The sequence below is a fragment of the Salvelinus namaycush genome, chromosome 10 (assembly GCF_016432855.1).
Source record: "Salvelinus namaycush isolate Seneca chromosome 10, SaNama_1.0, whole genome shotgun sequence".
Classification (NCBI taxonomy): Eukaryota; Metazoa; Chordata; class Actinopteri; order Salmoniformes; family Salmonidae; genus Salvelinus; species Salvelinus namaycush.
In genome coordinates this window covers 34,287,659-34,304,866 of record NC_052316.1, presented here as the reverse complement: position 1 = coordinate 34,304,866, position 17,208 = coordinate 34,287,659, and the positions used below count along the sequence as shown (strand labels likewise).

Sequence of the window (17,208 nt, the reverse complement as noted above, 5' to 3'; positions counted from 1 at the left end):
GCGGTGACTCGAGCGCAGAAAGGAGAGAGAGAGATGGGGGAGAGAGAGATGGGGGAGAGAGAGATGGGGGAGAGAGAGATAGGGGAGAGAGAGAGAGAAGGAGAGAGAGAGAAGGAGAGAGAGAGATAGGGGAGAGAGAGATAGGGGAGAGAGATAGGAGAGAGAGAGATATGGGAGAGAGATAGGGGAGAGAGAGAAGGAGAGAGAGAGATAGGGGAGAGAGAGAAGGAGAGAGAGAGAAGGAGAGAGAGAGAGAAGGGGGGAGAGAGAGAGTGAGTGAGCGAGAGAGAGAGAGAGCGTAGGGGGACCCAGGGGGGCAGTTAGCACGTTTAGAGAAAGAGAGAAAGAATGTTACTCTCTGCTAGTCTTCCTTTAGCTGCCTTAGAGAAAGTGAGACGACAGAAGAGGAGAGGAGCTCTACACAAAACCTGGTCTGAACGGTTACCACTCTGTTCTCTATCTTTATCCTCTTTTTGTCTTCTCTTCTTTCTCTGTCCTTTTCAATTATTTATTCCTTTCTCTTTATTGTTCCCCTTCAACCATGTTTTTGTCATCTGGGTTCTCTCCTACTCTTCCTCACATTTTGAAGGGACTGTAGTGAGGCATTTCTTCCAGATTTAGAGACGATGTAAGTTGATGTGAAGTTGTGTTACAGTTGGTATAGGGAGAATGTTGTAGCTCTAAGTTGTTGTAGTACTTATTGTATTAGTGAATGTCTGTCGTGTGAGTAATGTTAGTGAATTGTTTTGTTGTGACAGGATTTAGTGTCAGTTACAGGGTATAGTTGTGTCTCTGTTGCTGCTTGTTCAATATGTCATACAGTGATGAGTGAGATGGGACGTGTGTGTGTCTGTGTGTGTGTCTGTTAGACCAGCTGTGAGGCTTTACCATGCATGTCTGGTATTTGAGTATCATAGTCTCGCTGGACTGAGGGACTTCACTATGTATTTGTGTCTGTGTGCGTGCGTGCTTGCGTGTGTGTGTGTGTGCGTGTGTGTGTAGCTTTGTTATGATATTCATCTGGGCATCATAACCGGTTCAGAAGCACCCACACATGTTGCAGGTTAGCATGTTATAGAGGTAGCTAGGAATCTATAATGTCTTTATTTTACTGCTCTTTAGGTTCAACAATCTGGCTGCTAAGGCAGTTTTATGAATGAGACAAGAAGTTCATCCTAAATGGCAACCTATTCACTATATAGGGCACTACTTTTGACCAGCGTTATATGGACCCTGGTCAAATGCAATAGGGTTCTTCGGCTGTCCCCATAGATCCATGTAGAACCGTCGGTGAAAAGGGTTCTACGTGGAACCCAAAAAGGTTAGACCTGGAACCAACAAAGGATTTTCCTATGGGGACTACCAAATAACCAAATACAGTTCTAGATAGTACATTTTATAGATAGTTCTAGATAGTACATTGTATAGTAACATACACTAGGAGTGTATGTTACTATACATGTGTTGTAAGAGTATGTTATTGTTGCTCTTCAGGGTGGAAATGTCTCAACAGCTTCCCACAGATGGAGGAAATTGTGTGTGTGTTATCTAATATCAACATCTGGTGCAATTTCATACCACACTGTATGCTACTATGCATGTGCTGTTACAGGAAGTTTATTTTATGATTTTATTCAGGGTGGATTTTTTCTTCTTACAGTAACAGATTACCCCAGATCCTCCTATACAATGCCTTGCAAAAGTATTCAGACCCATTGGAATTCTTCATAGTGTATTGTGTTACAAAGTGGGATTAAAATTGATTTAATTGTACTGTTTTACAACAATCTACACAAAATACTCTGTAATGTCAAAGTGGTTGAAAAATTCCACTTTTTAGATTCAATTAAATAAAATACCTAAAATATAGTTGTCAGTTCCCTGAGTCAATTCCTGTTAGAAACACCTCTGGCATCATTACAGCTGTGAGGCTTCTTGGGTAAGTCTTTAAAAGCTTTGCACACCTGGATTGTGCAATATTTGTCCATTATTTCTTTCAAAATTCTTCAAGCTCTGTCAAAATGTTGGACGGCAATTTTCAAGTCTCGCCATAGATTTTCAAGCAGATTTAAGTCAAAATGGTGACTTGGCCAGTCAGGAACTTTCACTGTCTTCTTGGTAAGCAACTCCAGTGTAGATTTGGCTAGGTTATTGTCCTGCTGAAAGGTGAATTCCTCTCCCAGTGTCTGGTGTAAAGCAGACTAAAGCAGGTTTTCCTCTAGGATTTTACCTGTACTTAGTTCCATCTCGTTTCTTTTCATCCTGAAAAACTACACAGTCTTTGCCGATGTCAAGCATACCCATACCATGATGCAGCCACCACCATGCTTGAAAATAAGGAGGCAGTATCTCAGTGATGTGTTGTGTTGGATTTGCCCCAAATATAAGGCTTTGCATTTATGCCAAAAAGTATATTCCTTTGCTATTTTTGTTCTTTTCAGTATTATTTTACCGCCTTGTTGCATAGAAGATGCATGTTTTGGAATATTTTGAATGTTTGTATTCTTCTTCTTTAGGTCATTATTGTGGATTCACAACAATGTTGTTGATCCATCCTCAGCCATTGAACTCTGTAACTCTGTAGCTGTTTTTTTTAATCATGTCAACTCCTATTATTTCACACAGAGTGAGTCCAGGTAACTTATTATGTGATTTGTTAAGCCAAATTTGACTCCTGAACTAATTTAGGCTTGCCTAAGCAAAGGGGGTGAATAATTATGCAATGAATATAATTTTGTTATGATAAAAAAATGTTTTATCAAAATATATAATAGTTTTTTCTTCCACTTTGACATTACAGAGTATTTTGTGTAGATTGTTGACAAAAATCTATTTTAATCCCACTTTCTAACACAAGAAACTATAAAGAAATCCAGGGGGTCTGAATACTTTTGCAAAGCACTGTATGTGAGGAAATTGTTTGTGTTAAAAATTTTTGTGGAGTTGTATAAAGCTGAGTAGAGACTCAGCAGTAGCCACTTGTCTTTCCTGGTTTACTCTGACGTTAGGGTTACGCTTTAGAGGTCACGTTTGTGTGTGTGTGTGTGTGTGTGTGTGTGTGTGTGTGTGTGTGTGTGTGTGTGTGTGTGTGTGTGTGTGTGTGTGTGTGTGTGTGTGTGTGTGTGTGTGTGTGTGTGTGTGTGTGTGTGTGTGTGTGTGTGTGTGTGTGTGTGTGTGTGTGTTTGAGCTTGCCATCTGTGTCCTCTCACAGTACCTCATTGATCACTCACTGTCTCTGTTATTTTGTCTCTCCTTTCTGCTTTTCCAAAGTGTCTGTGTCTCATACGCTTTTCCAAAGTGTCTGTGTCCCATAGGCTTTTCCAAAGTGTCTGTGTCCCATAGGCTTTTCCAAAGTGTCTGGGTCCCATAGGCTTTTCCAAAGTGTCTGTGTCCCATAGGCTTTTCCAAAGTGTCTGGGTCCCATAGGCTTTTCCAAAGTGTCTGTGTCCCATAGGCTTTTCCAAAGTGTCTGTGTCCCATAGGCTTTTCCAAAGTGTCTGTGTCCCATAGGCTTTTCCAAAGTGTCTGGGTCCCATAGGCTTTTCCAAAGTGTCTGTGTCCCGAAGGCTTAAGATTCTTTACTTGTTCATTCATATTCCATGTATTCCATTCTGGTCTGGGTGAGCTAGGTGTTAGGCGGTGTGATGTAGCGTGTGTTTGTGTTGCCTGCATATTGAACGGTGCTGGTGGTTGACTGTGAACACGCTAGCTAACAGGCTAATGCCGTGCTATCTGTCATATCAGAGCCCAGGTGGAGGGAGGGGTCCTCTGCTCTGTCAGGCTTGGTGTGTTCTTTCTGAGACAGAAGCGACTACGCAGATAAAGACGCACACGCAACGTAGAGCTCACACAAAGACACTGCTGTTATCTAGATGGAGTGTGTCTGGTCTGGAGACAAGGCAAACGTGTGTGTGTGTGCATGTATCTGTGAATGTGTGTGTGTGTGTGTGTCAGAGGATGACTAAGAGAGGAGGGTGAGGGTTCTAGGTTGTAAAGCGTGTACTATGTGTGACTCAGTAGATGTCTATGTGTGTAAATATTCACTATTTGTTATGGCTGTCTGTCTTACTCTTCCTCTCCTCCTCTTACTCAGCTCTGCCTCGTAGCCCGGGCCCTGTCGATGGCAACCTATACGCCAGAGTAAGGAAGGGAAGTAGTGACGAAGGAGCTCCGTTTCACCTGGCAACCAGCTACCCTATCCCCAGTGGCCTTAAACTGTCAGCCAGCAAAGACTCAGGCCTCTCTATCGCCTCCCAGAGGACCGGAGGTATTACTGCTGTGAGACCCAGGAGAGGGCCCAGTCAGGACGAACTTACCCAGCTCAGGCGGCTTCTATCTGAGGTCGGCCTGGAGCCTCATCTGGAGGACATGACTGACCTCCCAGCCTCCTGTAACGCAGCGAGGGAGATGAAGGGGGACGAGGCTGGGTTAGGGCAGCCTTTGAAGGCCTCTCCTAGCGAGAGGGAGTCAGACATCCTTTATGATGACGAGGTTAGCCCCGAGGCTAGCATTGGCTCGTTCTCCTCTGAGTGCATACTTGAAGCCCAGGGAGTGGTCCAGAGTGGAAGTGGATACTCCACCCCCTCCACCCAATCATGGGTGCAGCAGCAGCAGATAGTCGTCAGGGGGCAGGACAGCCCTGTGGATACACTTTCTCTGATTGGTCCAAACACCTTATCACTTCCAGACACGCCAAATAGGGGGAGCAGCAGCAGAGAGTCGGTGCAGAGAGGAGTGGAGGGAGGGGTGGGGTTGCCTGTACAGACGGACAGTCACACACACGCCTCACACACCACCCATACACCGTTGCCCTCAGGGGAACCTTGCGGGCAGGAGGAGCTTGCCTCGTTAGCCACAGACATTGATGAGTCCATCGAGCAGCTTAACCAGCTGATCCTAGATCTGGACCCCACCTTCATACCTGTTCCCACCCGACACACCCCCCTCCCCCTTGCTCTCTCCACTTCCCTCTACACCAATGGTAACAACCATACGATGACACATGCCAACACCAGCCAATCAGGTGAGACCATATTAGCAGAGCGGGGTACCATTGATAGATTACCTGTTGAAATTAAATACCTGTGTGTCTGTTAATTTAATAAATGTATTTGAGATACAGTAGAATCACAAGGAAAGGTACAGTAGAATCACAAAGGTTTATTCCCTCCCATGTTCCAGTCTATTGTCCTCAGTAACAGTAGAATTATCAAATTTAGGAGGCCTCATCTCACAGAGGCGTGGTTATGGAAGGACATGTAAGGGAAACAGATCAACAGTGGGCTTATACATTACAGCTGTACTGTTAAAGATTTCCAGTGGAATCCCTCAGAGACATACCATAAAACAGCTGTCTGTCTGTCTGTCTGTCTGTCTGTCTGTCTGTCTGTCTGTCTGTCTGTCTGTCTGTCTGTCTGTCTGTCTGTCTGTCTGTCTGTCTGTCTGTCTGTCTGTCTGTCTGTCTGTCTGACTGACTGACTGACTGACTGACTGACTGACTGACTGACTGACTGACTGACTGACTGACTGACTGACTGACTGACTGACTGACTGACTGACTGACTGACTGACTGACTCACTCACTCACTCACTCACTCACTCACTCACTCACTCACTCACTCACTCACTCACTCACTCACTCACTCACTCACTCACTCACTCACTCACTCACTCACTCACTCACTCACTCACTCACTCACTCACTCACTCACTCACTCAGTGACATGATGCCAGGCTAAAGAAAATAAAGTTGTTCCAGTTTTCAGATGTTTATAGTGGTGCAGGTAAAGAGCTAGGTTTGGCATGTTCTCATAGCAGAGTTCAACACAGACACTTTATACACCTTAATGTAACACTACCTGGCTGTGAAATACCCTTCTAGCCAAGGGAAGTCTGGCATGGTCCAGGGCTTGTCCACTGTGTTTGCTGAGTGGGTGTAAAAGTTTGCTTAAGCCGATAATAGATAGTGTAAAATCAGTGCCTCATAAGTACAGTACAGTAAATGACAAACTAACATCTTTAACATATTTTTTAAGCAACTGGAAGAAATGTCTTCACAGCCAGGAGTACATGTACTATAGCAGAACCCAATCAAACTTAGCTGTAGTTGTTGCAGGTGGAACTGTACTGTATGTACTGTATGTATTGTACTGTACTGTATGTACTGTATGTATTGTACTGTACTGTATGTACTGTACTATAAGTACTGTACAGTATGTACTGTACTGTACTGTATGTACTGTACTGTATGTACTGTATGTACTGTATGTACTGTATGTGCTGTATGTACTGTACTGTATGTGCTGTACTGTATGTACTGTACTGTATATACTATATTCTATGTACTGTACTCTATGTATTGTTTGGACTCTATGTACTGTACTGTATGTACTGTACTGTTCTGTATATACTGTAATATATGACTATGTACTGTACTGTAGTGTACTGTACTGTATGTACTGTATGTATGTACTGTATGTGCTATACTGTATGTACTGTATATTACTGTATGTACTGTACTGTATGTATGTACTGTATGTACTATACTGCATGTACTGTATGCACTTTACGGTATGTACTGTACTGTATGTACTGTATGCACTGTAATATATGTACTGTATGTACTGTACTGCACTGTACTGTATGTCCTGTGCTCTATGTACTGTATGTACTGTACTGTATGTACTGTGCTGTACAATATGTGCTGTATGTACTGTACTTTACTGTATGTACTGTGCTGTGCTATACTTTATGTACTGTATGTACTGTAATATATGTACTGTATGTACTGTACTGTATGTACTGTGCTCTACGTACTGTACTGTTTGTACTGTACTGTACCGTATGTACTGTACTTTACTGTATGTACTGTGCTGTGCTATACTTTATGTACTGTATGTACTGTAATATATGTGCTGTATGTACTGTACTGTATGCACTGTACTGTATGTACTGAACTGTATGTACTGTATACTGTACTGTATGTACTGAACTGTATGTACTGTATGCACTGTACTGTATGTACTGTAATGTATGTACTGTATGTTGTGTACTGTATGTACTGTATATTACTGTGTGTACTGTATGTATTGTACTATACTGTACCCTACCATACTATACTGTACTGTATGTATTGTACTGTATGTACTGTGCTGTACTACTGTATTGTACTGTATTGTACTCTACTGTACTGTATGTACTGTAATATATGTACTCTACAGTATGTACTCTATGTACTGTACTGTATGTACTGTACTGTATTGTGCTCTACTGTATGTACTGTATGTTTCAGGACAAGGGGATATTGTGACAACTAACTGATACTGCAAAGGTTAAACATTTTTACTTGGACTTCCAGTCATACAGTATGATCAGTGAGGTGTTTGTTCCACTACCTATCTACCTTCCTAGCTACCCCCTGCTAGTTCTGTCCTGTGTGTTTATTTCAAGTTTATTTGTCATGTGCACATGATACAGAAGGCGTAAAACAGTACAGTGAAATGCTTTCTTAAAAGCTCTTTCCCAACAATGCAATATTCAATATCAAGAATAGAGAAATAATATAAACAGGTGAATATGAGCAGCACAAGGGCTACATTACAACAACAGGAGTGGAGTTAAGCATGTAGATCAGAGCAACTTAATCAGTTGGACCCAGTCCCAGACAGATGGAATAGGAACATCTGGAAATGTTTTGGAATCTAGCATAAAGAGAGTGTGTGTTGGTACCTACCATAGAGAGTAATCACACATTCCCAAATCCATTTCAGATGTTTTGGAAACCCTGTGCTCCAGGGAAGACCTGCTCCGATTACAGAATGACGGTAATTCCAGACACCCTTCCGAACACCCCACTGAGGGCCTTGCAGTAATTCACAGTGATTCATATCACCATGGCAGCCAGATTCATGTCGCGATGACAGCAAGCTTTGAAGTGATGCAGAGAAAGGGAGACACTATTGAGTAGCAACGCGCATGCCTCACCCACCTGAGGATGTATTTTTCAGACATCTAATTCCTGTGTTTGAGGGGTGAAAAATCCTATTGTCACTTAAATCTTGCAGGATTGATTGCTTTCATTTTACTCCTATGACTCTTTTATACTTTTATTGCCTGTTGTTTTTTCCCCGTTAACATTACTAATGCGGAAATGTTGTAATGACCTGTCCAAAATAACCCAGTAATGGCTGAAATAGGCTCAATGGAATACATCTTCTTTTTTTTTTTTTTTTTTTTTTTTTTTCCCCCCCAATTTCGTGGTATCCATACAGTAGTTACTGTCTTGTCTCATCGCTACAACTCCCGTACGGGCTCGGGAGAGACGAAGGTCGAGAGCCATGCGTCCTCCGAAACACAACCCAACCAAGCCTCACTGCTTCTTAACACAGCGAGCATCCAACCCGGAAGCCAGCCGCACCAATGTGTCAGAGGAAACACCGTACACCTAGCGACCTGGTCAGCGCACACTGTGCCCGGCCCGCCACAGGAGTCGCTAGTGCGCGATGAGACAAGGATATCCCTACCGGCCAAACGCTCCCTAACCCGGACGACGCTAGGCCAATTGTGCGTCGCCCCATGGACCTCCCGGTCGCGGCCGGCTGCGACAGAGCCTGGGCTCGAACCCAGAGTCTCTGGTGGCACAGCTAGCACTGCGATGCAGTGCCTTAGACCACTGGGCCACCCGGGAGGCAATATATCGTCTTTCTGTTGAATCTATAAGATCACTAAAGCTTCGTCTGGGATTTATAGCACCATCTCAACACTTACATCACAAGAAAATAAATGGGTGCACATTTTTGGTGGAATAAAAAAAAGTGATAATTTAATACAGTTGAAATGTTTACAAATTAGTTGCGCTGAAATGAAAGCAACTTCCGCATATGAACACTTAGATTATAGTTATGTCTGATCTTGCAAACAATGTCAAGTATGTTTAGATGGGTGTAATCTAGAGCCAAGCGTGTTGATTTCAGTTCAGGTGACTGCAGGTAGAGTAGACAGAGCAGGTAGGGTAGACAGAGCAGGTAGGGTAGACAGAGCAGGTAGAGTAGACAGAGCAGGTAGGGTAGACAGAGCAGGTAGAGTAGGCAGAGCAGGTAGGGTAGACAGAGCAGGTAGAGTAGACAGAGCAGGTAGGGTAGACAGAGCAGGTAGAGTAGGCAGAGCAGGTAGGGTAGACAGAGAAGGTAGAGTAGACAGAGCAGGTAGAGTAGATAGAGCAGGTAGAGTAGACAGAGCAGGTAGAGTAGACAGAGCAGGTAGAGTAGACAGAGAAGGTAGAGTAGACAGAGCAGGTAGAGTAGACAGAGCAGGTAGGGTAGACAGAGCAGGTAGGGTAGACAGAGAAGGTAGAGTAGACAGAGCAGGTAGAGTAGACAGAGCAGGTAGTGTAGACAGAGCAGGTAGGGTAGACAGAGCAGGTAGGGTAGACAGAGCAGGTAGTGTGGACAGAGCAGGTAGTGTGGACAGAGCAGGTAGTGTGGACAGAGCAGGTAGTGTAGACAGAGCAGGTAGTGTAGACAGAGCAGGTAGGGTAGACAGAGCAGGTAGACTAGACAGAGCAGGTAGTGTAGACAGAGCAGGTAGACTAGACAGAGCAGGTATAGTAGACAGAACAGGTAGGGTAGACAGAGCAGGTAGTGTGGACAGAGCAGGTAGTGTGGACAGAGCAGGTAGTGTAGACAGAGCAGGTAGTGTAGACAGAGCAGGTAGGGTAGACAGAGCAGGTAGACTAGACAGAGCAGGTAGTGTAGACAGAGCAGGTAGACTAGACAGAGCAGGTATAGTAGACAGAACAGGTAGGGTAGACAGAGCAGGTAGGGTAGACAGAGCAGGTAGAGTAGACAGAACAGGTAGTGTAGACAGAGCAGGTAGAGTAGACAGAACAGGTAGAGTAGACAGAGCAGGTAGAGTAGACAGAACAGGTAGTGTAGACAGAGCAGGTAGAGTAGACAGAGCAGGTAGGGTAGACAGAGCAGGTAGAGTAGACAGAACAGGTAGTGTAGACAGAGCAGGTAGAGTAGACAGAGCAGGTAGGGTAGACAGAGCAGGTAGAGTAGACAGAATAGGTAGAGTAGACAGAGCAGGTAGAGTAGACAGAACAGGTAGACTAGACAGAGCAGGTAGGGTAGACAGAGCAGGTAGGGTAGACAGAGCAGGTAGAGTAGACAGAGCAGGTAGGGTAGACAGAGCAGGTAGAGTAGACAGAACAGGTAGAGTAGACAGAGCAGGTAGTGTAGACAGAGCAGGTAGAGTAGACAGAGCAGGTAGGGTAGACAGAGCAGGTAGAGTAGACAGAACAGGTAGAGTAGACAGAGCAGGTAGTGTAGACAGAGCAGGTAGAGTAGACAGAGCAGGTAGGGTAGACAGAGCAGGTAGAGTAGACAGAACAGGTAGAGTAGACAGAGCAGGTAGTGTAGACAGAGCAGGTAGAGTAGACAGAACAGGTAGAGTAGACAGAGCAGGTAGACTAGACAGAGCAGGTAGAGTAGACAGAGCAGGTAGAGTAGACAGAACAGGTAGAGTAGACAGAGCAGGTAGAGTAGACAGAGCAGGTAGAGTAGACAGAGCAGGTAGAGTAGACAGAACAGGTAGAGTAGACAGAACAGGTAGAGTAGACAGAGCAGGTAGACTAGACAGAGCAGGTAGACTAGACAGAGCAAGTGTTTGGTGGTTGCAGCCCTGTTCCTCGCCTTTATTGTACTGTATGTACTGTATGTACTGTACTGTACTGTATGTACTGTACTGCATATACTGTGTGTACTGTACTGTATGTACTGTACTGTATGTACTGTAATGTATGTACTGTATGTACTGTATTGTATGTACTGTATGTACTGTATGTATCTGCTGTATGTACTGTGCTGTATATGCTGTATGTACTGTACTGTATGTGCTGTACTGTATGTACTGTATGTACTGTACTGTATGTGCTGTATGTACTGTACTGTATGTGCTGTATGTACTGTACTGTATGTACTGCATGTACTGTACTGTGTACTGTATGTGCTGTACTGTATGTACTGTATGTACTGTACTGTATGTGCTGTATGTACTGTACTGTATGTACTGCATGTACTGTACTGTATGTACTGTATGTACTGTACTGTATGTACTGTATGTACTGTAATGCATGTGCTGTATGTACTGTAATGTATGTGCTGTATGTACTGTACTGTATGTACTGTATGTGCTGTACTGTATGTACTGTATGTACTGTGCTGTATGTGCTGTATGTACTGTATATACTGTATGTACTATACTGTATGTGCTGTATGTACTGTACTGTATGTGCCATATGTACTGTACTGTATGTATTGTACTGTATGTACTGTATGTACTGTATGGGTGTGACATGCGCGTTGCTACTCAATGGCGTCTCCCTTCTTCTGCATCACTTCAAAGCTTGCTGTCATTGTGATATGAATCTGGCTGCCATGGCGATATGAATCACTGTGAATTACTGCAAGGCCCTCAGTGGGGTGTTCGGAAGGGTGTCTGGAATTACCGTCATTCTGTAATCGAAGCAGGTCTTCCCTGGAGCGCAGGGTTTCCAAAACATCTGAAATGGATTTGGAAATGTGTGATTACTCTCTATGGTAGGTACCAACACACACTCTCTTTATGCTAGATTCCAAAACATTTCCAGATGTTCCTATTCCATCTGTCTGGGACTGGGTCCAACTGATCAAGTTGCTCTGATGTACATGCTTAACTCCACTCCTGTTGTTGTAATGTAGCCCTTGTGCTGCTCATATTCTTCTCTCTCTATCTCACCCTCTCTCTTCTGTCACACCCACTCTCTCCCCATTCTCCTCAAGTTGTTTTTTCTACAGTGCGGTCAGTTATTGTTCTTGGTGGTGGAAGTGGTGTGACTGAGGAGATTGATTTGTGTGGTGTTTTCTAAAGGGAACATATATTACGTCTTCTGAGGATGGTTGAGGTTTGATAATAATTACATAACACTGTTACTGGGTTCACCACACACAGTATTGTTGTTCTGGTAAAACTGGGTGTTGGACAGTTGTGATGTCTGTGGTTTAGTTAGTCTTGAAATCTTGAAAAATGGCGCCGATAGAGAGGGCAGCCGAGCTTCTAGACCCTAGGCAATTTTGCAGTATTTTGTTTTTTTATGTGTTCTTTTATACATTATTAGGACAGAACATTTTTTTGTGTTATTACATACAGCCGGGAAGAACTTTTGGATATCAGAGCGGCGGTAACTCACCAGTATTACGACCAGGTATACGACTTTCCCAAATCGGATACTTTGTTCGTACCCCCCAGGGCAATTGAACTGATTCCAGAGGCTGACCCAAAACATCGCCGGCAGAGAAGAGGTACTCGGAGTGGACTTCTAGTCCGACTCAGGAGGCGCGCACACCACCCACCTCTTCAGAGTATATTACTCGCTAATGTTCAGTCTGGATAATAAAGTTGATGAGCTGAGGGAAAGGATTTCCTTCCAGAGAGACATCAGGGATTCTAACATACTCTGTTTCACGGAAACATGGCTCTTTCGGGATATACTGTCTGAGTCCTTACAGCCAGTTGAGTTCTCAGTTCATCGCGCAGACAGGAATAAATATCTCTCCGGGAAGAAGAAGGGCGGGGGTGTATGTTTCATGATTAACTACTTATGATGTGATTGTGATAACATACAGGAACTCAAGTCCTTGTACCGAGTGCGCTGAGAGTCGGGAAGCAAGTTCAGGGAGTGAGTGTTTTAAGAAATAAAGGCAACTAAATACAAAACAAGAAACACAAACAATGCACAGACATGACACTGGAACAGACACAATAACGCCTGGGGAAGGAACCAAAGGGAGGGACATATATAGGGAAGGTAATCAGGGAAGTGATGGAGTCCAGGTGAGTCTGATAACGCGCAGGTGTGCGTAACAATGGTGACAGGTGTGCGCCATATCAAGCAGCCTGGTGACCTAGAGGTCGGAGAGGGAGAACACATGACAGTACCCTCTCGTGCGGCTCCAGACGCAGGACGCCAACCAAAGGGACGATCCCGGAGATCAGGATCGGACCGGTCACCCCTGCTGATGTGCGGGAACCTGTCGCCAGCTGTGGCGCGGGAATCTGACAGACCGGCTGAGGCATGAGAGCCTGACGAGCCGGTGGAAGCAGGGGAGCCTGGCGATCCGGCGAAGGCATGAAAGCCCGATGATCCGGCTGAGGCAGGGGAGTCTGGCAATCCGGCTGAGGCATGAGAGCCTGACGAGCTGGCGGAGGCAGGGGAGCCTGGCGATCTGGCTGAGAAGTGAGAGCCTGTATCGCTTCACTGGCAAACTGGAAACCACATATCCTGAGGCCGCATTTATTGTAGCTGGGGATTTTAATAAAGCACATTTGAGGAAAACGCTACCAAAGTTCAATCAACATATTGACTGCAGTACTCGCGCTGCTAAAACACTTGACCACTGCTACTCCAACTTCCAGGATGCCTACAAGGCCCTCCCCCGCCCTCCCTTTGGCAAATCTGATCACGACTCCATTCTGCTTCTCCCTTCCTATAGGCAGAACTCAAACAGTGCTAAGGACTATTCAACGCTGGTCTAACTGATCGGAATCCACGCTTGAAGATTGTTTTGATAACGCGAAATGGGATATGTTCCGGTTAGCCTCCAAGAATAACAATGACGAATATACTGATACAGTGACTGAGTTTATCAGGAAGTGTATAGGAGATGTTGTACCCACTTTGACTATTATGACCTACCCTAACCAGAAACTGTAGATAGATGGCAGCATTCGTGCAAAACTGAAAGTGCGAACCACCGTATTTAACCATGGCAAGGTGACTGGGAATATGTCAGAATACAAACAGTGTAGTTATTCCCTCCATAAGGAAATCAAACAGGCAAAACATCAGTATAGAGACAAAGTGGAGTCCCAATGCAATGGCTCAAACACGAGACGTTAGTGGCAGGGTCTACAGACAATCACAGACTACAAACGGAAAACCAGCCACGTCAAGGACACCGACATCTTGCTTCTGGAAAAGCTAAACACCTTCTTCGCCCACTTTGAGGATAACACAGTGCCACCGACGTGGCCTGCTACCAAGGACTGTGGGCTCTCCTTCTTCGTAGCCGACATGAGTAAGACATTTACGCGTGTTAACCCTTGCATGGCTGCCAGCCCAGACGGCATCCCTAGCCGCATCCTCAGAGCATGCGCAGACCAGCTGGCTGGTGTGTTTATTGACATATTCAATCTCTCCTAATCCCAATCTGCTGTCCCCACGTGCTTCAGGATGGCCACCATTGTTCCTGTACCCAAGAATGCAAAGGTAACTGAACTAAATGACTATCACCCCGTAGCACTCACTTCTGTCATCATGAAGTGCTTTGAAGGACTAGTCAAGGATCATATCACCTCTACCTTACCTGACATCCTAGACCCACATCAATTTGCTTACCGCCCCAAAAGATCCACAGACGATGCAATCGCCATCGCACTGCACTCTGCCCTATCCCACTAGGACAAGAAGAATACCTATGTAAGAATGGTGTTCATTGACCATAGCTCAGCATTCAACACCAAGCTCATCATTAAGCTCAAGGCCCTGGGTCTGAACCCCGCCCTGTGCAACTGGGTCCTGGACTTCCTGACGGGCCGCCCCCAGGTGGTGAATGTAGGAAACAACACCTCCACTTCGCTGATCCTCAACACTGGGGCCCCACAAGGGTGTGTGCTCAGCCCCCTCCTGTACTCACTGTTCACCCAAAACTGCACAAAATTAGTAGGCTGTATTACCAACAATGACGATACAGCCTACAGGGAAGAGGTGAGGGCTCTGGGAGTGTGGTGCCAGGAAAATAACCTCTCACTCAATGTCAACAAAACAAAGGAGGTGATTGAAGACTTCAGGAAACAGTGGAGGGAGCACCCCCCTATCCACATCGACGGGATCTCAGTGGAGAAGGTGGAAAGCTTCAAGTTCCTCGGCGTACACATCACTGACAAACTGAAATGGTCCACCCACACAGACAGTGGGGTGAAGAAGGCACAACAGCCCATTCAGAAAGCGAGGTCAGTACAGTTGCATCAAAGCTGGGGCCGAGAGACTGAAAAACAGCTTCTATTTCAAAGCCATCAGACTGTTAAATAGCCATCAATAGCACATTAGAGGGGCGGCAGGTAGCCTGGTGGTTAGAGCGTTGGACTAGTAACCGAAAGGTTGCAAGATCGAATCCTCGAGCTGACAAGGTAAAAATCTGTCATTCTGCCCCTGAACAAGGCAGTTAACCCACTGTTCCTAGGCCGTCATTGAAAATAAGAATTTGTTCTTAACTGACTTGCTTAGTTAAATAAAGGTAAAATAAAAATAAATTAAAAAGAGGCTGCAGCCCTATATACATTGACTTGAAATCACTGGCCACTTTCTTAAATGGTAAGTTGGTCAGTTGAATAATGTTTACATATTTTGCAATACTCTTATGTATCTCTTATGTACATAGTGTATTCTATTCTATTCTACCAAATATTAGTCTATGTCGCTCTAACATTGCTTGTCCATGTATTTATATATTCTCAATTCCATTCCTTTACTTAGATTTATGTGTATTGTGTGTATTGTTGTGAAATTGTTAGATATTACTTATTAGATATTACTGCACTGTTGGAGCCAGAAACACAAGCTTTTCGCTACTCAATAACATCTGCTAAACACGTGTATGTGACCAATACAATATGATTTGATATAAAGGTCAGTTGGAGGCTCTGAGTTGAAGGAGAACTGTAGGTTGTCTCCTATTGCTTAAGCTTCTCTCAGCTCTCTAATATGTGTGGATGGTCAATTCACACTCTCTCTGTCTGTTTCTCCTCTCTCTCCCTCTGTCTCTCTGTCTTTCTCTGAATTTCTCACCCGCTCGTTTTATATTTCTCTGCCTGTCTCTCTCTATCTTCAGGCTGGAAGCACAGACAGGCCAGTGATGTCACAGATTACCCAGGATTCTACAGTCCTGGTTGGGGCGGAGCCCAGACATTCCAGAATGCTCCGATCTACAGGCCCAACCTACCTCCCTCCCAGGTCCACACACACACACACATGAACACAAACACACACACAGGCGCATGCACACACACACACACACACACACACACAGACACACACAGACACACACAGACACACACACACACACACACACACACACACACACACACACACACACACACACACACACACACACACACACACACACACACACACACACACACACACACACACACACACACAGCAGCACCCCAACCTACAGCCCACCCAGGTACACACACCACCCTCTACCTGCCCCTACTGGTTACTCAACAACTGTTATACCACATACATACTCAGTGGTCATGTAGTAGTCATTACGCTAGGAGTTTTTTCCCTGATTATGATCATGCGGTTAGTAAAAACACCTTGTTTTGTTCATGGTTATTCTACCTTAAAAACACCTGGTTATGTTCATGGTTATTCTACCTTAAAAACACCTGGTTTTGTTCATGGTTATTCTACCTTAAAAACACCTGGTTATGTTCATGGTTATTCTACCTTAAAAACACCTGGTTATGTTCATGGTTATTCTACCTTAAAAACACCTGGTTATGTTCATGGTTATTCTACCTTAAAAACACCTGGTTATGTTCATGGTTATTCTACCTTAAAAACACCTGGTTATGTTCATGGTTATTCTACCTTAAAAACACCTGGTTATGTTCATGGTTATTCTACCTTAAAAACACCTGGTTATGTTCATGGTTATTCTACCTTAAAAACACCTGGTTATGTTCATGGTTATTCTACCTTAAAAACACCTGGATATGTTCATGGTTATTCTACCTTAAAAACACCTGGTTATGTTCATGGTTATTCTACCTTAAAAACACCTGGTTATGTTCATGGTTATTCTACCTTAAAAACACCTGGTTATGTTCATGGTTATTCTACCTTAAAAACACCTGGTTATGTTCATGGTTATTCTACCTTAAAAACACCTGGTTATGTTCATGGTTATTCTACCTTAAAAACACCTGGTTATGTTCATGGTTATTCTACCTTAAAAACACCTGGTTATGTTCATGGTTATTCTACCTTAAAAACACCTGGTTATGTGCATGGTTATTCTACCTTAAAAACACCTGGTTATGTTCATGGTTATTCTACCTTAAAAACACCTGGTTATGTTCATGGTTATTCTACCTTAAAAA

At 44.3% G+C, this 17,208-nt stretch overlaps 1 protein-coding gene across 1 annotated transcript in view; it reads left to right on the top strand.

Moving 5' to 3' along the window:
• The window catches only part of si:ch211-191a24.3 (tensin-3), a 95,151-nt gene that overhangs the window by 31,563 nt on the left and 46,380 nt on the right, over positions 1–17,208 (top strand). The window contains exons 12-13 of the mRNA XM_039002765.1: positions 4,094–5,023; positions 15,927–16,048. Coding sequence (XP_038858693.1) covers positions 4,094–5,023; positions 15,927–16,048 — 1,052 coding nt within the window. The remainder of the gene's footprint in view (positions 1–4,093; positions 5,024–15,926; positions 16,049–17,208) is intronic.